Source organism: Carassius gibelio, chromosome B3 (genome assembly GCF_023724105.1).
Source record: "Carassius gibelio isolate Cgi1373 ecotype wild population from Czech Republic chromosome B3, carGib1.2-hapl.c, whole genome shotgun sequence".
NCBI lineage: Eukaryota > Metazoa > Chordata > Actinopteri > Cypriniformes > Cyprinidae > Carassius > Carassius gibelio.
Genome location: NC_068398.1, coordinates 18317869 through 18341445, shown reverse-complemented (window position 1 = coordinate 18341445; position 23577 = coordinate 18317869). Strand labels below are relative to the sequence as shown.

The following is a 23577-nucleotide window of genomic DNA, read 5'->3' as shown; positions in this document are numbered from 1 at the left end:
TGGACTCCCAATCGAAGGGTTGTGAGTTCTAGTCTCGGGCCGGACGGAATTGTGGGTGGGGGGAGTGCATGAACAGCTCTCTCTCTCCACCTTCAATACCACGACTTAGGTGCCCTTGAGCAAGGCATCGAACCCCCAACTGCTCCCCGGGCGCCGCAGCATAAATGGCTGCCCACTGCTCCGGGTGTGTGCTCACAGTGTGTGTTTGTGTTCACTGCTCTGTGTGTGTGCATTTCGGATGGGTTAAATGCAGAGCACAAATTCTGAGTATGGGTCACCATACTTGGCTGAATGTCACTTCACTTCACTTCAACAGGAAGTGATAAGGTGACAGACACAGTGGGAACGGAGGACACCTAGTGGACACCCAGGGAACACAACCCAGACACTGTGACAATGTGATGGGGTGTTACATTGTAAGTGCCTGATCTCTTGATCTAAAAATTAATAAAAAAGACTGTCACTGCTCTCTATCAGTCAGTAATAAAGTAGTATAAAACAGTTATAATACTTAGCGCGCATAAATACTATTATGCTTATTAAACGTAATTCTGAGGACCATTTTTTGCAGCAGATTTTGTTCAGAAGTCCTACTGAAAAATTACTGAGAAGTTAAATATGGAGGGTTTATAGAAGGTGCAATTAATTAGAATTTTCCATCCCCAGCTGATTTTACATCAGTACAAAGAAAGTCAGTAAAAAATAGAAATAAAACCCCAAGCTTGGCCTTATCTTGCTTATCTTGTACATAAACAATAGTGTAATGAGGTTCCCTTCCTATTCATCGGGAAGAAGGAGGCGGGAACCGGCGCACAATCAAAACATAATTTTAATAATTCAAAAGATAAACAAAACGGCGCACCAGCCCCTCACGGACGACTGGTGCGCATAAATAAAAAGCAAACATAAAATAATGTCCCAGGCCTGGTCCTCTCTCGTCCTTCACGGTCGTCACTCCAGTTTTATATCCTTCCATCTCCTACGTGGGACTCAAGACCGGCGGTGGGGCGCAGGTGTAGCTCATCTCCAATCACTACACCTGGCCTCACTCCTTGTTCCCACGCCTCTCAGCCCCGCCCCACTCGCCACATACCCCCATCGCCCCTCGCAGGCCGGGGGGTACCCTCGAGACTGCGCTCTACTCCCCCCCCCCCCCTTCCCTCCGGGGGGGACCGCTCACGGGGACCTGCAGGAACCTGGGGGTAGGACAGACGAGGCGAGAGAAAAGGAGATGGAAGGAGGAGCGACAAGGACGAGAGAGGGGAGAGAGGAAAAAAAAAAAAATCCGGTTCCCAGACGCACTGCTGCTCGGCCCTCCACCAGCTGGGTGATCTCCTCCGCGGTGCCTGGCGGTGGCACTGGACGGCCCTCGGCGGACGGCGCGACACTCCTCCGCCGCCCGATGGACGGCGACGGCTCCTCCGGGTTTGGGCAGCCGGCAGGAGTCCCCCGTTCCCTGCCCCTCCGGATTCCTTCACGGAGGCGGCAGGCTCCGGCCCCCTGGCGAACGGCGCCGACTCCTCCGCTCCCTCACGGACGGCAGCCGCCCCTCCATATCGTGGGCGGCCAGCAGCGAGCTCGCCCGTCCCCGGCAACTCGCTCCAGCCCACCGCCTCGAGCGTCCCTGGCGGCACATACCTCGCCAGCTCGAGGGCACTGCGGATCACCACAGTAGCGAGGGATCTTCAGCAGCGCGTCCCTCCTTCTCCCGGGCTTCGGCACCACTGTAATGAGGTTCCCTTCCTATTCATCGGGAAGAAGGAGGCGGGAACCGGCGCACAATCAAAACATAATTTTAATATTCAAAGTAAACAAAACAGCGCGTCAGCCCCTCACGGCGACTGACGCGCACAAATAAAAAGCAAACACATAAAATAATGTCCCAGGCCTGGTCCTCTCTCGTCCTTCACGGTCGTCACTCCAGTTTTATATCCTTCCATCTCCTACGTGGGACTCAAGACCGGCGGTGGGGCGCAGGTGTAGCTCATCTCCAATCACTACACCTGGCCTCACTCCTTGTTCCCACGCCTCTCAGCCCCGCCCCACTCGCCACAAATAGTTGTCATCATTGTCACTTTCATCATTGTCACTTTCTTCCGTGATCTGCTGCATGAATAGTTTTTGTTCAGTCCTGCAGTCTTTTGAGTAACAGTGAGTCTCTAGCACAGTAATAAACAGCTGTGTCTTCAGACTTCAGGCTTTTCACCTCTAAATGCAGCATGTTTTTGCTGGTGTCTTTGGTGATGGAGAACTGTCCCTGTAGAGACTGAGCATAATATGCACTTGAGCCAGTGTCTATAAATCCAATCCACTCCAGTGCTTTCCCTGGTTTCTGACGGATCCAGTGCATGTAATAGCTGCTCACTGAGAATCCAGACGCAGTGCAGGACAGAGTCACTGATTTTCCAGGCTTTTTCACCACAGAATCTGAGGAGGTCAAAGACTGACCACTAACAGCTGAAAAACATGCAAAAAATCATATTAGATGATTTAGAAGAATGTAGATCCTATATAACTTATCTGTTGAAAATAAGAGTTTCTCACATGAAATGATCAACAGCAGAATTGAATGCAGTAACACTTCCATCATCACCCCGAAACTGTGAACTGTAGAGTAAAATATGTATCTTCACTGGAGCTGGACACAAACACTGACTGAGACTTTTGTTTAATAGCACAAGTCTTTTTAAAGTAATTGACCCTCCCTAATACCTCATTACATTTGCATATATTCTGAAAAAGAAGTAAACATATTTTCTGAAAAACTCATCAAATCAACTTAACCATATATACAGATAATTTAGATAAAACAACCAATACTTTTTCAAAGCAATCTTTCTCATGTTTACCTAGTTATTATTAATTATGGCACACTAGTAAAGACATCAGGCTGTTATTGTCGTTGGTGTGGGTGCAGTAAATGTTAGATGTTTTTATGATTGGTGTTTTTGGTAGTTTTTACAGTAAGTCTGTTTTTTAGTGGTTTTGGAGGACTGGTGCTTGGATTTGGCATTTTAAGGCCTAGGTAAAGATCCTTTAGGAGGTTGGAGTGGGACAGAGAGGACAGGGGAGTTTAAATTCACTTTTAAGTGTCCCTTTAGTCATCAAAAACAAAAAAGTACATTTGTATATCTACATAATTTGAACCTACATATCAACATTTTTATATTTCCATACAGTGAAAGTATAATGTTATTTAGGTTAAAATCACATTTGCTATTCCAGAAACTATTTATAAGAATTTAGAAATGGGAGAATAGCATTATAAAGAAATACAGAAAAACTATTCAAATTTGAAAGCAGAAATCTAAAATGTACACATTTTTATTGCAATCAAGATTACATTTGCAGTGTTATAATGTTCATGTGGATTCAGGTATCAAGCTAACTGAAATCTTCTCACTTCAGTTACTGTCAGTTCTTGTAGAGCTGCTTCATCAGATGGAGTCAGTGTGTCTCTCGAGCACAGTAATAAACAGCAGTGTCCTCTTCTCTCAGACTCTTGGCTTCAAGATACTGTGTACTTTGAGACACGTCCTCACTCAACGTGAAGTGATTTTTCATGGAGTCTGCGTAAATAAGATAACCAGAGCTAGAACTCCTGCCAGAGTTAACTCTCCCAATCCACTCCAGAGCTTTCCCTGGTTTCTGTCGTATCCAGTTCATGTAGTGCTCTGTCATTGTAAAACCAGATATTTTACAGGAGATCTTCACTGTTTCTCCAGGTCTCTTTATCTCAGCAGACGACTGATCCAACCGGATTTCATCACCACTGATACCTGTGGAATAAAAATAAATAAATTACATTGATGTAGAGCATCCATTAGTGTATTGAATGCTCTTGGCTAGAATAAAGACAATGTCAAACTTACCTTGAGTTAAAATCACTACAATAATGAACAGACAAATGCTTTTTGACATCATTGTTAAAAAACCTTGACTGCTTTGTAACTATACGGTGTATAGAAATGATCATTTAATCTTTGCCAGTTGTTGAGCTGAATTGTGATTATATACAGGTGAAGTGGAGAGTGAGTTTGCATATGCAACATTTTTGAGCTGTATAAAGTGCTGAAGTAAGATGTGGGTGGAAATATGAGGAGGTGTTACTGAAATACTGAATTTACACATGAACACCAGTTTAACCACATTTACTTTAAATTGATCTTAATTTCTTGGCTCTATATATATACATATATATATATATTGACATTCTTCAAGTAAATGTTAACATTTTTTTTTTTTTTTTTACTCAAAAGTGATTGTGTTGCTTTTCAGGTTCTCAAATTACAATTATGGAATGTCAGCTTGTGTGTATGGAAACAATGTCTGTTTTATTTATTCATTTATTTTAATTCTGCTAATGGACTGTTTTAAAAACCAGGTGTTGTGTGTTTTCAATCCGTGAGATGCCATTAGCAACTGTCCATGTGAACAACATGCTCTGAGATCCCATCTGTTTCTGTTTCTGATAAATATATATTTTTACTACAGTCAGTTAGAAATACATTATCCTGAGTAATGTATGTATTAGGGCTGACGTTAATTAGTTGTTTGTTGTTAATTACGTCAAATTTTTTAACGCATTTCACGCATGTGCTGTCTGACACATTATTCAGGTCAGGAAAGTCTGGTCGATCTCTGAATTCTCAAGACAGTAAAAAACAGCTGCGAGCACCGCGACGAAAACACCGAAGAAGCTTAAGGTTTTACCCCAGTTACTCTCAAATACATTCATGCCAAGCTCGATAAACAGAGACGACCTTGGGTGATACGCTGGAGCTTCTTCCTGTTATAGCGTCCTGTGTTTCACACTGCGCATGCGCAGAACGCATACATGCAATGCATCGAAAATTACAGCTGTTTGGGAAAGCATATGCATTTTTACTTTGTTTTACTCTCACTTGAAGTCTTCAGAACGTGAAAATATTGATCCTAAACTATTGTGACAGAGCAAATATGAACACCTCACAAAAACAAGAGTGCCTAGAGTGCTGCTTATGTGATGGTGGCGCATGTTTGTGTTTCATTCTTTCGAGTTTCTCTATGCATAATTTCATAGATATGTGGCTATATTTAACCACTGGTTCACCTAAAACTCTTACACTATCTGTAGTTAAATGGCATGGTTTGATATAGTGCTCAGGTAAATTCGATCTAAGTAAATGTTAAACTTTTGAAATTCAGAAAAAAAGAACCACATATTGATGAATCAATACATGAAAATTATGTATCTGTGTCCTGTTATTTATCTTTTGGTATGCATTTCAGAAAAAAATGGATAGGATTCAGGTGTAATTGCAAATAGTGATTAATCCTGATTAATCCACTGAAAATTCTGATTAATTTGATTAAAAATCAAATCATTTTGTAATCATTTGACAGCCCTGTCAAATAGAAAAATTCAGCTAAGATTAATAATAATCACCTTGCTGTTGTATTAAACATTCTTACCAAAAGTAAATAATGAGAGCTTCACCAAAAACATCAAACAGTTTGTCCATACTGTATGACTTGTGCCTCCATGCAAATTCTCCTGAAGACATCTGATAGCATTGTATAAGCAAAAAATAATTTAATGTTTAATAAAAATTTATTCACTGAGGTTTTATGTTGAGAAATAAAAACTCATTTCAGATATTTGTGCAGTGCTGTAGCTGTATTCATCACTGTGTCTCTCTTGCACAGTAATATACAGCAGTGTCTTCATTCTTCATATTATTCATCTGCAGATACATCTGTTTCTTGCTGTTGTCTCTGGAGATGGTGAAGCGTCCCTGAACAGACTGAGAGTAGTATATAGTACCACTACCAGATGAGATGTATGCCAGCCACTCCAGACCTCCTCCTGCAGTCTGTCTGATCCAAGCTAAGTCTGGGTCACTACTAAATCCAGAGAATGTACAGATGAGTCTGTGAGATCCTCCAGGTTTAATGACCACTGACTCAGACTCAGTCAGTGTTTGACCCCAACAGACTGAAAAACAAACAGTTCAACATTAACATTTACACCAGTGCACATGAATAAGTCTGATTATCAACAGGTTTTTAAGACAATCTTACATTCTGTGAGAGCAAACATGAAGATAAAACCCAGTTTAGACACAATATCCATTGTCATGTTGTGAAAAGAGCAGGCTGATGCATCAAAGTCACAAACAAGTTTTATGTCTGGAGATGAATAGCTTGGAGACTTTTGAGGAAGACAAATAGAAGTAGGTTTGCATAGGGTGCCCTCTAAAGGTACATTTGCATTTCTGTGCCCTTATTAACCTCTGTAACCATGTCTGCCTTTATATGTATTGTTTGTTACTTATTCACTAGGCTATGATAGATGATTACCAATTATTTGCATGTTTTTTTTTTTTTTTAATCCTAATCCAGTTTTCTCAAATCATACAAAACATAAGAAATTGTTCCTCCAATATATAGTACATACACTGTTTCACACACAAAAGTAATCAGAGTTTCCTTTATTCATAGTTGGAACAACGTGTTTTGGGATGAACTGTGATGAGATGACTGACTATTTCTACATTACAGTATTAATGTTGATATTGAAGAATGAGAGATGGGCAGATTTTTTTCTTTACCATCTGAACTGTTTTGATAAGGTCTGGCCTGAACAGTGTATAGTTTCTCCAAAGCACATTAAGTTTATGTACTGCACAGAAGTCTCTTGTGTTACTGTGTTTTTCGAGCACAGTAATAAACGGCAGTGTCTTCAGTCTGCAGATTTGTCATGTGCAGATACACCTGCATTTTACTGTTGTCTCTGGAGATGGTGAATCGTCCTTCAACAGTTTTAAAGTAATATTTGTCTCTGGCACTTGGAGCAGAAATATATGAGATCCACTCAAGCGCTTTTCCTTCAACTTGTCTTGTCCATCAAATAACTGCAGCTCCAACATCAATCCCAGAGAAGGTACAGGTCAGTTTATGATTGTTCCCTGGTTTGATAATGACTGACTCAGACTCAGTCAGTGTTTGACCTTGGCACTCTGTTAAAATAAAAGTCAGACCATGTTCTACATCACTCAGTAATAAAGTAGTATACAAATGTATTCCTAAATCATACTTACCTTGCATAAATACTATTGTGCTTATTAAACGTAATGGTGAGAACCATTTTTGCAACAGTTTTTGTACAAAAATCTCACTGACAAAATACTGAGGAGTTCAATATGGAGGGTTTTTAAGACAGAGGGTACAATTAATTTGCATTGTCCATCCCCAGCTGATTTTGAAAGTCAGTCCAAAAATAAAAATAACACCCCAAGCATGACCTTTTCTTGCTTATCTTGTAACAATAGTTGTCATTATTGTCACTTTTATAAAATAAAAAAAATTATATATATATATATATATATATATATATATATATATATATATATATATATAAAATAAATATATATATATATATATATATATTATGTTAGTCACTTTATTTTATGTATTTATAAATTTATTTTATGACCATGTTCACAGTAAAATAAAACAAAGTGATTGTGTCTCACATTAATAATGTAGTTAGTAATTAACTGGAAATTCTTTATAGTTTTCTTAGTTAAGAATTAGTTTGAGTTTAAGAGTTTAATCTCATTTGGTAATTATTTATTGTCTAATAAGAAATCAACTCAGTCTAAAGCCTAAATTCATTATTTCTTAATGATTAGTTATTCTTGTTTCCAGAGTAGTTAATAGTAGCTGAAGTGTTTCTGAACTCATTTGCCCTGCACTTCTTCCAGCATAGTTACTTTTTATCTATGGACCATTATTTTAAAATAAAAATAATGACTAACATCTGAAAACAGGTAGTATTTTATATTTTTGGGATGTTTGCAGAATTGCTATTTTTTTGTGATGCATGAATGGTTTTTGTTCAGCCCTCCTGTTTTTTGTCTTACTGTGAGTCTCTAGCACAGTAATAAACAGCTGTGTCTTCAGTCTTCAGGCTTTTCACCTCTAAATGCAGCATGTTTTTGCTGGTGTCTTTGGTGATGGAGAACTGTCCCTGTAGAGACTGAGCATAATATGCACTTGAACCACCGTCTATAAATCCAATCCACTCCAGTGCTTTCCCTGGTTCCAGTGCATCCAGTAGCTGCTCATTGAGAATCCAGACACAGTGCAGGACAGAGTCACTGATTCTCCAGGCTTTTTCACCACAGAATCTGAGGAGGTCAAAGACTGACCACTAACAGCTGAAAAAGATAAAATAAATCATGTTAGATGATTTAGAAAATTGAGATGTCCTCAACAATTCAGAAAATATTAAGAGTTTCTCACATGAAATGATCAAAAGCAAAACCAAATGCAGTAACACTTCCATCATCACCCCGAAACTGTGAACTGTAAAATATTTATCTTCACTTCAGCTGGACACAAACACTGACTGAGACTTTTGTTTTATAGCTCAAGTCTTTCTAAAGTTTAACAACACTGACCCTCCCTCCTACATCATTACATTTGCATATACTCTGAAAAACATTTAACTCTGGCAACACTGGAACTGAGAATTTAGTTTTAATTGAAATCTGATTGATATAATACATAATTCACAATTTATTTAGTTTTTAGGGCAGTACAGGGATTTTCAGGGGTATCAAAGGTTACTTTTTGCTTTGATGAATAAAGGACGCTCAAAAGTGAACTTAACCCCCCCTGTCCTCTCTGTCATACTCCAATGCCACATCCCAGCACCAGTCCTCCAAAACCACTGTAAACGCACAAACTAACAGCTAACAAAAACACCAATCATAAAAACCTCTAACATTTACTGCACCTGCATCAATGACAGTTACAGCCTGATTTCTTCACTATATGTAATTATCTATGAAGATTCGGGAGGAGCGCGTCAGATACTTAGCCTAATCATCACAGGTGGACCACAATCAAGTAATCAATCCCACAGTATAAATATCGCTGACTTACCTCTATCCATTGACGGTTTATCAGCATTTTGGTCCGCATGCACCATGTCCCAAAACCGAGATTCCTCGTCAGAAGACTCATCCAGCTCTTCCCCAGCCCCATCACTGCAGCCAGCCGGCTCCAAGGCCACCCCTTCCCGGCGTGGCAACCAAATCGAGCCCCAGGCTCCAACCCGCGGGCGCGGTACGGCGCGAGCAGCTACTCGCCTCCCAAGACGCCTAGGCCTACCTTCGCCGCCTCCGGCGAGAACCGCGGCTGACTCCCCCGCGTCCTCCTACCGCTCGGCCAGGCATACGATTCCGCCAATCGACAAATGGACGGTGTCGAGTCTGAGGCAGGCCCTGTCCAAAAACGACATCACACCATCAAGCAAGTTAAACAAATCCGAACTTTACGACATGTATACAAAAAATCTAAATAATAACATTTCTCCCCAGTCAACCCCTGTACCAAAGAAACGACAAAAGAAAGGAGTACCTCAAAATTCGCCTCAAAGCACTCCACCATCCTCCGCCGCTAGGCCTAGCTCGCAGCGGCTATCAAGCCGTAGCAAGAGGCCTTCAGCAAGCCTGGGCCGCGCCCCGGTTCCAACCGCAAGGGCGCTCGCTATGTCGCCCGGAGCTCAGCCTCCTTCCGCGGCTCCAATTCAAACAGCACAGGGCGCCGAAGCCCAAGGAGGCTCCTGGCCGCCTCCTCCACCCATCGCAGCCCCTCCATACGGAACTTTCAATACCAACACCGCAGCCCAGGCAAGCGCTTGGCCGAACAGTTCGCCACATACAGCGCCGCCTCCCGCTTCCTCCAGCTTCGTGCCCGCGGTCCAAACTAGCGCTTGGTCGAACTGGCTGTCACACAATGCCCCGCCTCCCACTCTGCCGAGCTCCGAGCCCGCCGCTCATGCTAACGTTTGGCCGAACTGGCCGCCTTACACAGCCCCGACTCTAGCCCATCCCAGCTTCGGGCCAACGGCCCAAGCAACTGCCTGGCCATACTGGCCGCCCAACCCAGCCCCGCAACCCGCGGCCTCAAACTCCGGGCCCGCGGCTCAAGCAAGCGCTTGGCCGCAATCGCTGCCAAACACAGCTCCGCCCCCAGTTGTCGCCACCACCCTCCTCCAAGCGAAATCCCCCCATTCACTCTTCACTGCTACACCAATGCCCATCCCATCAAACGCTGTCGCCCTCGAACCTCCCCAAGTGACCCACAGCATTCGGGCACAGATATTAGCAGGTGCGGATGTAGATCTCTCGTCTCTCCTTTCTCTCCTGCCCACATCCGATTCAAACCGCCAAATAGACTGCGGGGACTTCTCAGTCACGCTAAAAAATCCAAATCCCCTTTCATCTCGACTACTCTCCTTCTCCGAATTCACCATCGCATTCAACCGCTACACCGAGATAATCTGCTCAGCCTTCCCCCACAGGCAACGCGAACTAAACGATTATTTGTCAATAATAGCCGAACTCGCGTTGTCCTACGGAGGGGGGCACTTCTACACTTACCACAAGCTTTTTTCCGCTAAATGTGCCATCCGAATAGCTCAGTGGAACCAGTGCCCTTACTGGGGAGCGATCGACTCCGACTTGCACAGTCGCGTATTCCTAGGCTGTAGGAGCATTTCGTGCGCAATCTGCAGGTCCGTGGCTCACTCCACCACAACCTGCCCACAAATAAACCCGGACACAACCCAACACTCTCTTACTCCCCCGGCAAAATCCACCAGCTATGTCCCAAAATCAGTTACCTCAGCAAACTCACGCCTAGCCCAACCAGGAGAAGAAAGCACACAGCTATGCATCGCCTTCAACAACGGGAAATGCATCAGACAGCATTGCCGCTATCTACACTCCTGCAAGTTCTGTGGCGGTGCTCATGCACGCATAGTTTGCACCGTGCATAAAGCCGTAAATAAAAAATCAAAAAATTACCTATCGACTCCTGTGAATATTTTTCGCATGACCATTGAACTAGCACACCATCCCGACAAAGAATTTACTAATTATCTCCTGTCTGGCCTCAAACACGGTTTTAACCCGGGCGTCGTTTGCGAGCTTACCCAAAACACTGTCTGCCGTAATCTCCAATCCGCCCTCGCAGAGCCCGATATAGTAGCTAACCTCATCAAAAAAGAAGTTGAGTCAGGCTTCATGATCGGGCCCTTCAATACCCCCCCCTTCAAAATGTTCAGAGTCAGCCCAATCGGAGTGGCTACGAGAAAATTTTCTGGTAAGAAACGCCTAATAGTAGACCTGTCATCTCCGCATAATTCCACAGTCCCGAGCATTAATAGTTTGATACCCCTCGACGAATTTTCACTCAAATACCAAGACATAGATCAGGCAGTCGAACTGATTAAAATCGCGGGCCGAGGAGCCTGGTTAGCAAAAATAGACATCACTTCTGCTTTTAAAGTGATGCCCATCCATCCGGATTTTTGGCACCTGTTCGGGATACGATGGCTCAAGAAATACTATTTCGCCGTCCGGTTAACCTTCGGATGCAAAAGCAGCCCCAAAATTTTCGATATGCTATCAGAAGCCGTTTGCTGGATCCTTTCCAACAATTACGCAATCCCACATATTATCCATCTCTTAGATGACTTCCTGGTCATTTCATCGCCCAAGGCAATCCCAGCCGCCCATATCCTCACCGTCCAAAAAGTCTTTTCCGAGCTCGGGATTCCCATCGCTCAGGAAAAAACCATGGGCCCTGCCACAACCATAGAGTTCCTCGGCATCTACCTCGACTCAGCTAAATTTCAGCTCTCCCTGCCAAAGGAAAAGATTGATAGAATAATTCTCGTCTCATCCACCCTCCTCGACAGCCCTTGTTGTTCTAAACGCGAACTTCTTTCCCTGCTCGGGCATTTAAATTTCGCCATGCGCATAATTCCACAAGGACGCCCATTCATCGCGCACCTTCTAACACTCGCATCATCAGTTCACGCGCTCGAGGACCTCATCCCCCTAACCCATGCATGCCGCAACAAACTTAAATTATGGATCCTGTTCCTTAGACAATGGAACGGGCTTTCTTTTTTTTATAACAATTTAATCTCGTCTCCCATCGACTTGCAGCTGTTTACAGACGCGGCTCCCTCAATCGGTTTCGGAGGTTTCTACCAAGGCCGTTGGTTCGCGTCCACATGGCCCCCCCAGATGCAGGACTCGACCCAGTCCTCAGCTCTTTTCGAGCTCTATCCCCTCGTAGTAGCAGCCTTCCTGTGGGGCAATGAATGGACAACTAAAAGCATTTTAGTGCACTGCGACAACGAAGCCGTAGTTCAGTGCATAAACAAAGGCCGTTCTCACTCCCCCGCCCTCATGCCTCTCCTTAGACGTCTCATATGGATCGCAGCATGCGACCAATTCATAATTAGCGCAAAGCACGTCCCAGGTACAGAAAACCAAATCGCTGACTCCCTGTCTCGTTTTCTGTTTCAGAAATTCAGGACGCTGGCTCCAGAGGCGGACCAATTCCCCACTCCGGTTCCTCACTATTCAGAATTAATATTTCCGTAACTCACCCTCTAAAACCACTCCTTGAAGCATCACTGGACTCTATTCTCCAAGCAGTCTCTCCCAGAACCCTCCAGTCATACGTGACTGCATGGAGATGCTTTAAGTCATTTCACCTCACCTATAACATCCCTTTCCCAGATTTTTCTCTACTCTCCATCACCTCTTTCATTTCGTTCCTCAACGGCACCAAGGGTCTCCAAGTCAGATCTATAAAAAACTACCTGAGCGGAGTCCAGTTTTTTCACAAACTAATGACCGGCGCTCCTTCACAGGAAATAAATAATTCACAAACCTCCCTCCTAATCAAAGGGATCCAGCGATCCCAGCCCACCCATCCAGACACCAGAAAACCCATAACGCTAGATATCCTCACAAAATGTATCCACACCCTCCGCACAAATTACCAACCCCTCAGCATTGCCCGCACGCTCGACGCTATGTTCATCCTTGCCTTTTTCGGTTTTCTCAGGTGCTCGGAGCTTACGATCTCTTCCAAATTTAATCCTAAAATCAACCCCACCGTGTCAGACCTAACCATACTAGATGACGAAACAATCGCTTATTTAATCAAACAAAGCAAAACAGACCAAACCAACAAAGGCCATTTCATATACATTTTCAATCTCCCCTCCCCAATCCAGCCTTTCCAATCCGTCCTCGCCTTTTTACACCTTAGAAATTCCCAGGCAAAATCCCCACACGAACCCCTATTCACCGACGAGTCCAAAAAACCAGTCACTCGTTTCTGGTTCCAAAAACACCTCAAATGCGTCCTGCAATTATCAGGCATCCCAGCGAACAATTTCTCCACCCATTCATTTCGCATCGGGGCAGCAACTTCAGCTGCACAAAAAGGCCTCTCCAACCAACAGATCCAAACTCTAGGAAGATGGTCCTCAGAAGCATACCAAAGCTACATCAGAATAAACCAGTTTCACATAAAGAAAGCTCACCAAACCCTCATCGGCCATAAATAAAAAAAAAAAAAAACCCTCAGCGACACATCCCTACCGAATACCGACGAGTAAATTTCTATTAATACCGCCGACTCCAGCCGCACACTCCCGGCCAAACAACCTAACCTTTTCTATCCTATGACCAGCGAGGCTTCTCTCTCCGATGACAGGAGCACGAGCTCCCTTCGGATGCCGACGAGAGCCTCCCGGCCAGACAACCTCACCTTTTCCATTCTGCGGCCAATAAGGCTTACCCGTTCGTTGCCAGGAGCTCACACTCCCTTCGGACCTAGGTGAAAGCCCCCGGCTACCTGCTTTTCCATTTCTGTCTTACGTACGGAGAGGTTTACCCGTCCAACGCATGGAGTCAAGGCTCCCATTGAACGTAGGCGAGAGCTTCCCGGCTAGACAACCTTACCTTTTCCGTCCTTTGGCCAGCGAGGCTTAACCGTTCTATCCGGGAGCTAAGCTCCTGTCGGACGAAGGTAAGAGCCTCCCGGCCGGACAACCTTTTCCGTCCTTCAGCCAGAGAGGTTTACCCGTTCGATTCCTGGAGCTAAGCTCCTATCGGACGTCGGTCCGAGCCTCCTGGCTAGACAACCTGACCTTTTCCACCCTCGGCCAGTGAGGCTTACCCGTCCGATGCGAGTGCTCCCATCGGACGCCGGCGACAGCCTCCTGGCCAGCCAACCACGACCCTACTGTGTGGTTCAGGTTACAAACCTACAAGCAAGCTGCTTAAATGCTGCAAGTACCAAACACACAATAAACTCTCCTTCCTTCCTATGGTCACCAAGGCTAAACCGTCTCTTGCCAGGAGTAGCAAACTCCCTTAAACGCCGACGACAGCCTAACGACCACGCAACTTACCTTTTCCATCCTACGGCCTGCGAAGCTCACCCAGTTTGTCCCCGCCGGACGCTGGCAAGAGCCTCCTGGCCACCTATCGTTACCTTTTCTGTCCGCCATCCGGAGAGGCTTACCCGTTCGATGCGCGTGCTCCCTTCGGACGCCGGCGAGAGCCTCCCGGTTAGACAACCTTACCTTTTCCTTTTCTATGGTCAGCGAGGCTTACCCGTTCGATGTGTGTGCTCCCTTCGGACGCTGGCGAGAGCCTCCTGGACAGACTTGCTTTACGTTTCCACCCTACGGTCGGCGAGGCTTACCCGTTCGATGCGTGTGCTCCCTTCGAACGTCGGTAACAGTCTCTCGGCCACACAACTTACCTTTCCATTTGACGGTAGGCGAGGCTTAACCGTCCGACGCTACGAGTCTCGTCCTCTCGCCAAATCCTGCAAAAAAAAAAAAAAAAAAAAAAAAAAAAAAAAGCTACCCTCAGCTACTCTCACATCTTTTAACCCCGTCTGGCGAGGCTTACCCGTTCGATGTTCTGAGTTAGAGGCCCCATCGGATGCTGCGAGAGTCCTCCCAGTCGGGTTTTCCTTTCCAACCCTCCCCGTCCGCCGAGGCTTACCCGTCTGTCGCGTGCGCTCCCTTCAGACGTCTGGCGAGAGTCTCCCGTACGGGCCTATGCTTGCCAGCCGCAAGCGAATCTCATCCAGCCGATGCCGTGAGTCGGGATCTCCCGTCGGATGTTGCCAGAGTCCTCCTTGTCGGCTGGCCCAAAAACTTTTTATCTGCCTAACCGAGAGGACCCAGACGTCCGTCATCCTGAGTCTCAATCTCCTGTCGGAGGCTTCATGGGCCCTCTCGGTCAGCGTTAGGCCCTTCACCCACTGAATAGCAGGGGCTATCAGACAGTAGGGCCCGTACGCCAACACCGTGACCTATTCCGGTCGAGGCAACTCGGGTCCTCCCGGTCGGGCACCACAACCACGCCGCTCCTCCTCATCGGCTGGTAGGGCTCACCGATCCAACGTCAAAAAAAAAAAAACTCCAGTTGAGCATCGGCCCGAGCCCTACCGACCGGGCGCCAACAACCACGTAGTTCACTAGCTGCAGCTGGTAGGGCCTACTCTCTCAACGCCCAAGTCACTCCCTCCGGAGTACGTAGGCCCTTCCAGCCTGCCAACGAGATAACTTCTCAGAAACCAAATCAGCCCCCGCCAGTACTCTGCTTTTTGGGGGGCATTCTTTAAACTGGCGGCTGTCCTCTTGTACATTTGCCTTTTTGGGGGGTACTCTAGGTTCGGGCAATTCCCGAGCTCGGAGCCCTTCCCCGGACAGCACGCCAAATACGCATACCATACCTCAGCTAATTATATGTAAGCGTGAACTAGTGAAATGTAATTATCTATGAAGATTCGGGAGGAGCGCGTCAGATACTTAGCCTAATCATCACAGGTGGACCACAATCAAGTAATCAATCCCACAGTATAAATATCGCTGACTTACCTCTATCCATTGACGGTTTATCAGCATCCCTCCTCCACCCCATCTCCCCACTTCAAGTTCACTTTACAATATACGGGGAAGGGGGGGTACTCTAGGTTCGGGCAATTCCCGAGCTCGGAGCCCTTCCCCGGACAGCACGCCAAATACGCATACCATACCTCAGCTAATTATATGTAAGCGTGAACTAGTGAAATGTAAGAATTAGTAATAATGTGTAAAAATGTGAAACATTGCTGTAAAGTAAAAAACAGAATGTTGTTTTATCTAAGTTATCTCTACAAATATTTAAGTTGACTTGATGAGTTAATGCTTTATTTATTTAATTATTGTACAATATTATTTTCAAAAGCACATTTCAAATTGCATTAACTCAAGTATATTTATTATTAACTAGTAAATAAATCAGACTGTTACTGTCGTTGGTGTGGTTGCAGTAAATGCTAGACATTTTTATGATTGATGTTTTTGGTAGTTTGTCTGTTTGTCTGTTTGCAGTGGTTTTGGAGGACTGGTGCTGGGTTGGACATTTTAAGGCCTAGGTAAAGATCCTTTAGGAGTGGGACAGAGAGGACAGGGGAATTTAAATTAACTTTTAAGCTTCCCTTCAATCATCAAATCAAAATAAATTGTTTGTATATCTACATAATTTGAACATACGTATCAACATTTTGATTTTAAAAAGAAATATACACATACATAATACATGTAAAAATATAGTTCACCCAAAACTAAAAATGCAAGTTTTTCCATTCCTCAAAATTATAATGTTATTTAGGTTAGATTCGAATCACATCTTCTATTCCAGAAAAATTAATTTAGGGTAACACTTTATAATAATGTTGAGTTATAAGTCAATTATAAATGATTAGTTAATGGTGAACTAATAATTTACAAAACAGGACTATACTTTCATAAATGATTAATAAGTAATAAGTTAACATTTTAATAATGTTTTATTAATTCAGTTATAAGTCACATATAAGTTAGTAGTTAATTATGTACAAATAATTTACAAAACATGACTATACGTTCCTAAATGATTAATGAATGGTGTGCTATCAATTTACAAATGTGTTGTAAGTTATCTTAAAAAAGTTAAAATCAATAAATTAATCAAACAGATCATTAGTAGAGGGTTTATAAGTTATTAGTTGATACAGTATGTATCACTTATAAATCATTTAAGTATTTATGTCAAAATTGTTTTGTATAATTATCTCAATAATTGTTAATCATGAACAAATTATGAACAAGCCATTAGTAAATAATCAATATATGATATATTGTCAAAGTTGTAAGGTCTGTGTTCAAAAGCACAAACATGTAGGTATGCTAGAGCACTATTTTTTAAGAAGAGTAATTCATTTGTTTGGATAAACATTTATAAATGCCTCAGGTGATTCCAGTGGCTTGTGTTAAATCCTTTCACTCATCAGCACAGACCTGTGTTCTGTGTGGGATCTAGTGAGAAAATGAACCTCTCAACTGGTTTTACCTTCCACTGAAGCTCACATCAGGTGCACAGAGTTAAAGACTCCATGTGTGTCAGAGAAGAAAGCTGTCTATACCCTCACCAGTCAGCACTTACACTGCAGTACACACTACAACGTGTTCAAAACCTGTTATAGATTATGTGTAAACGCATAAATAAATCATTTACAAAGCTTTCTGCATCCCCTAATATAAAGTGTAAACTATTCATCACTTGTAAATGTGTTACATATCATTCGTAGACCTTTCTTACATGTTACAAATGATTTGTATATAAACAAGTGATTTATTATAACACTTTCTGCATCCCCTAATCTAAAGAGTAAACTATTCATCACTTGTAAATGTGTTGCATAGCATTTGTAGACTTTTCTTACGTTACAAATTATTTGTATATAAACAAGTAATTTATTATAAGACTTTCTGCATCCCCTAATCGAAAGTGAAAACTATTTAACTTGTAAATGTGTTAAATGTCATACCACTGTGAGAAAAATATTTGTTTTCCGTAATATAATTATTGTACATTAATAACAGTGCATGGCTGCATCTCATCCGTTAAAGGGGTTCTGTTATGGTCTTCTACAAAGTCTTTGGGGGTGTACTTCAACAGGTGCTAATACTAGTAATTTTTCACATATTTTACATTATTACAAAACCTCTCTTCCAGTCTGGCATTAAACTATTCCTTTGACACAAGAAGTGCTGTGATTGGTTAGCTGGGCCAGTCTGTGCTGTGATTGGCTGCACTCGGAGCGTGGTCAGGAAAAGTCACGCTCCTTATTCCTTAGCTGCCTGTTGTGAGCTTCAGTGTAAATATTGTGTCAAAATCAAATCAATTTGAGTGTGATTTAAAGCCGGATGATAGTAACCGCTCTTAGCTCATCTGTTTTGTGAACACAAGCGAAGTGATAACACGCGATGCCTTCTCTAGTGCAGCTCAACCAGTTATCCCATTCATCGATCTTTGTGATATCACAAATCCCGGAAAATATGAGTTGTATTCCGAACGAGTTGTTCGTTGTAGTTTTTGAAAAGTATTATGTATTTGAACTTTGTTACCTTGCAAATCTTTTTTATGCTCAACATTACAGACTAACTAGAGTTGAAAAGTGAAAAAGCATAATAGCACCCCTTTAAAACTTTCAATATTGGCACTTAAACACAACGACACAGGTTTGCGGCAGTGACGTCAAACCTCTGTCCTTATTGGCAGTCACTTGTGATTTATGACCATCATAGATGGTATGCAGATCTGGAGAATGTTTGCAGCAAATAATCACTTTAATTTTATTCTGTAACTCACACAAAATTGTTTTGCTGGCAATTTAGCTCCCACATCATTTTATCTGTTCCTTATACTGCTTTTTGTAATGTTTTAAAAATAGATATTGTGACTAATGTACATTTATCTGCCTGTTACACTTTGTATATTGTCAAAATTGTTATGCTTAAGATTATAGGGTGGAGTAGGGAGCTTAAAATCATCGTTTTTATACAATAGTGTATTAACTAAGATAACATTCATTGTCAATATATAAATATTTCATTTACATTTTTGTGAAGTGGCTATAAAGTTGTTTATAAGGAGTGAGTAAGGGGCTCAATGAGGTCTATATAATATTAAAATATATTTGCATAATAATATTTATAATTGAAATAACTCATTTAAGGGATTTGAATAGATTTGTATATCCTGTAACTGAGAGGTATACCACTACCTTTGAATATGGCAAATACATGGTAAATTTACAAACTTCAGTTTGTACATAATTTATAAAGATCTGCAAATGATATGTAACCCATTTACAAGTGATAAATAGTTTACATTTTAGATAAGGGGATGCAGACAGTGTTATAAATGATTCATGCATTTACACAGCATCTATAACAGGAGTTGAACACTTAGTAGTGTGTTCTGCTGTGTATAGTATGTGCTGACTGGTGAGGGTATAGACAGCTGTCTTCTATGACACACAACATTACTAAAATGTTAAATTATGACATATGAATCATTTAAGAATGTGTAGTCATGTTTTGTAAATGATTACTTCATCATTAATTAATCATTTATAAATGACTTATAACTGAACATTATTATAAAGTGTTACAGACTTTAGAAATGAGAGAATAGTATAATAAAGAAATAAAGAAAACTATCAAAATTTGAAGGCGGAAAGCTAAAATGTACACATTTTTATTGCAATCAAGATTAAATTTGTTGTAATGTTCATGTGGATTCAGGTATCAAGCTAATTGAAATCTTCTCACTTCAGTTACTGTCAGTTCTTGTAGAGCTGCTTCATCAGATGGAGTCAGTGTGTCTGTCGAGCACAGTAATAAACAGCAGTGTCCTCTTCTCTCAGACTCTTGGCTTCAAGATACTGTGTACTTTGAGACACGTCCTCACTCAACGTGAAGTGATTTTTCATTGTATCTGCATAATCAACACTACCAGAGCCAGAGTTAACTCTCCCAATCCACTCCAGAGCTTTCCCTGGTTTTTGTCGTATCCAGTGCATGTAGTAGCTTGTCATTGTAAAACCAGATATTTTACAGGAGATCTTCACTGTTTCTCCAGGTCTCTTTATCTCAGCAGATGACTGATCCAACCGGATTTCATCACCACTGATACCTGTGGAATAAAAATAAATAAATTACATTGATGTAGAGCATCCATTAGTGTATTGAACGCTATTGGCTAGAAAAAAAAAGGGAAATGTCAAACTTACCTTGAGTTAAAATCACTACAATAATGAACAGACAAATGCTTTTTGACATCATTGTTAAAACACCTTGACTGCTTTGTAACTATACTGTGTATTTAAATGATCATTTAATGTTTGCCAGTTGTTGAGCTGAATTGTGATTATATACAGGTGAAGTGGAGAGTGAATTTGCATATGCCACATTTTTGAGCTGTATATAAAGTGCTGAAGTAAGATGTGGGTGGAGATATGAGGAGGTGTTACTGAAATACTTGAAGAATTACACGTGAACTCCAACTTAACCACATTTACTTTAAATTAATTTGACCTTAATTTCTTAGCTCTGTTTTTGATTACTTTTTTTGTGATATAATTTTTGTCTCTACAATTTAATTATTTGACATAAATAGGTATATAATATATGTCTCAACAATTTACATTTTCAGACAAAGTCATGATTTCAATGTAAGTTTGGGAGTCCCTCTTGTGGAAGCAGTGAATAATTGCTTTAATGTACTATTCAACATTTGTTAATGTATTAATACTATTACATTCTTCAAGTAAATGTGATTGTGTTACTTTTCAGGTTCTCAAATTACAATTATGGAATGTCAGCTTGTGTGCATGGAAACAATGTCTAATTTATTTATTCATTTATTTTAATTCTGCAAATGGACTGTTTTAAAAACCAGGTGTTGTGTGTTTTCAATCCGTGAGACGCCATTAGCAACTGTCCATGTGAACAACATGCTCTGAGATCCCATCTGTTTCTGTGACTATATAAATATTTTCAACTACAGTCAGTTAGAAATAGATTTTCCTGAGAATACAAAAGACCAAAGGAAATAATAATAATAATAATAATAATTACCTAGTAATTCTTTGTAAAACTGTAAGGCAGGATAGACCAGAGACTCTGTCTAAGGGACTTGGGTTCAAACCTTTAATACAACAGCAAGGTGATTATTATTAATTTTAGCTGAATTTTTCTATTTGACATTACAGAATATAGGGTATATTCTTTAATGTCAAATAGAAAAATTCAGCTAAAATTAATAATAATCACCTTGCTGTTGTATTAAACACTCTTAACAAAAGTAAATAATGAGAGCTTCACCAAAAACATCAAACAATTTGTCCATACTGTATGACACTGCTCTTTTTTTACTACTACTTTTTTTTTTTTTTTTTTTTTCATGGTACAGCAATTAACTGTAATTTGCTTTGCAGTAATTTCAAAAGAGCAGTGTTCATTATTTATGCTGCAGCACCCGGGGAGCAGTTGGTGGTTCAGCACTTTGCTCAATGACACCTCAGTCGTGTTATCGCCGGCCCAAGTTTCAAACCCAACACCCTAGGGTTAGGAGTCAAACTCTCTAACCACTAGGCCATGATTTTATATTAGTCAAATAGTCTAAATAAATACAAGACCATAACACGGGTCAAATAACCTTTTTTATTATTGAAAGTTTGTGTCCAAAGCACAGTGTATGTGAAATACAGTAGTTTGTAGTATTTTTTTTTTTTTTTTTTTTGTAGTAACATTGAATTTAACTTGTAGTTTATTTTACAGCATTATTTTGTAATTTCACTAAAGTATTATTTACCTGGCAAAAAAAAGTTGCCAATAAAGTCCTGTAAGTATATTTTACAGCAATATTTTGTCATTACACTAAAGTACAGTATTTACCTGGCAAAAAAGTTGCCAATAAAATCCTGTAAATATATTTTACAGCAATATTTGTAATTTCTCTAAAGTACAGTATTAACCTGGCAAAAAAGTTGCCAATAAAGTCCTGTAAATATATTTTACAGCAATATTTGTAATTTCTCTAAAGTACAGTATTTACCTGACAAAAAAGTTGCCAATAAAATCCTGTAAATATATTTTACAGCAATATTTGTAATTTCTCTAAAGTACAGTATTAACCTGGCAAAAAAGTTGCCAAATAAAGTCCTGTAAATATATTTTACAGCAATATTTGTAATTTCTCTAAAGTACAGTATTTACCTGACAAAAAAGTTGCCAATAAAATCCTGTAAATACCCCTAAATACAATATGATGTTGTAATAATTTAACAATGAAACTGCTTTAAAGAATAATTTTAACAGTAAATTATAAAATATGTCTATAAATGCCTTATCATGAGCTCTATCTTAATACATTTACAAATGAATAAAAATGAATAAAGTCAATGATGTTGCAAGTATGTATTAAAACTGGCAGAAAGACATTGCAAGGCTTTTACTGGTAAAATAAAAATGTCAGTCTTTCAACAGTTACAATCTTATCATAAAAATAACATAGCATCACAAATAACTACAAATACATGTTTAAAAAATAAGCCATACTCAGAGTAGAACATTAAATTTCTATAAAAATGAAGGTCAGTCAACAGAATTTGTATAATTTTTGTAAAAAAAAAAATGTTTTAAAGAAAATTATTAAAATAAAATGCTGGAATCAACATTAAATTACAAATTCTGTTGTTTGAGCTTATGTTCTATTAAATTAAGAATATTCAAAATCAAAATAAGTCTCATGTTTCGATGCTTCCTCAGTCTTTTTTTTCTGTTTTTTTTTTTATCAGGCTAACTTGTCCAGTCGGGGATATAAAGATGTCTTTCACTTATTATAGTAAGGCGTCATGTCAATATGGGACAGTTGAACACATATAAACAAATGCACACATATAAACAAATGAAATTTCACATATTTTGCTGTTTATTTCGACAGATAGTAGTTACTATGACAATCATTCGCATTGGGCTTTATGATAAAAGTTAGGCAAACACTACTTTAAATCCTCTCAATAAAAAATGTAAATTCCAAAAATCGAAGCAGTGTTAAAAGTAACACTGAAGTTGAAGTTAATGAGATAATTAAGAATTATGATTGACCATTATTGAAGACACCTGATGTTAACAAGCATATTCACCAACCGAGAAAATCACAATTTGTGTGTCACCATTATAGTGGTCAATGTTTGCTTTAGTTGGGATCTTGACCCTTCAGTTATTAACTTTAGTTTTTGTGTGGCTGCGGTAATTCAGTCTTAACACAGAGACAGACCAGTGCCAAGGCGATCTTATGGACTTGATTGTGGTTTGGACTAATCGTTATGGAATTACCTGAATGGCTGAGTTCAGGTTTTTTTACTGTGTACATAAATTAAGTGGATAAAAAAGGGATCCAGCATTTCTGACATAATATGACATGTTTTTAAAAGTAAGTTCTATATAAAGAAAGAGTTCTTTAGTTTAGACACACAGACATCAAGAATCAGCGTGAGCATCACAACAACGGTGACCATCAAAAAAAGCATGTTGTAGCCAATAAAAACTCATCCATGGCTCCCATCATGCATTGCGGCATGAATAAATTATGAGCTTTTTTAGTATCTAGTTTTGTGATGTTCAGAGTAGATCTGTTTATCTGAATATGCTGTTTGTCACCGTTGTTGAAATTAATATGCAGATTTTTGTTATCTGTGTGTGCTTAAAATTAAAACCCTTCAATAAAAAGAAAAAATAATCAAAATCACAGTATAACAAGAGACGCTTACAAAATGTATAGAAAATACAGACTCTTTTGTTGTGGAATCAAAGCG

The 23577-nt window shown here is 40.7% G+C and overlaps 1 pseudogene and 4 gene segments (V, D, J or C); all 5 read right to left on the bottom strand.

Annotated features, from left to right (window-relative positions):
• Window positions 1–2110: 2110 nt before the first annotated feature.
• Window positions 2111–2677, bottom strand: LOC127952959 (Ig heavy chain V region 914-like). The segment is given in 2 exon segments: window positions 2111–2457; window positions 2545–2677. Coding segments are annotated over 2 exon segments (378 nt in total).
• Window positions 2678–3409: 732 nt separating this feature from the next.
• On the bottom strand, window positions 3410–3981 carry LOC127952957 (immunoglobulin heavy variable 1-69-2-like). The segment is given in 2 exon segments: window positions 3410–3779; window positions 3873–3981. Coding segments are annotated over 2 exon segments (384 nt in total).
• A 1670-nt stretch (window positions 3982–5651) lies between these two features.
• LOC127952965 (Ig heavy chain V region 6.96-like) lies at window positions 5652–6259 on the bottom strand. The segment is given in 2 exon segments: window positions 5652–5977; window positions 6064–6259. Coding segments are annotated over 2 exon segments (369 nt in total).
• Window positions 6260–7885: 1626 nt separating this feature from the next.
• LOC127952988 (Ig heavy chain V region 914-like) lies at window positions 7886–8447 on the bottom strand (annotated as a pseudogene).
• Window positions 8448–19552: 11105 nt separating this feature from the next.
• LOC127952963 (immunoglobulin heavy variable 1-46-like) lies at window positions 19553–20139 on the bottom strand. The segment is given in 2 exon segments: window positions 19553–19892; window positions 19990–20139. Coding segments are annotated over 2 exon segments (372 nt in total).
• Window positions 20140–23577: the final 3438 nt, after the last annotated feature.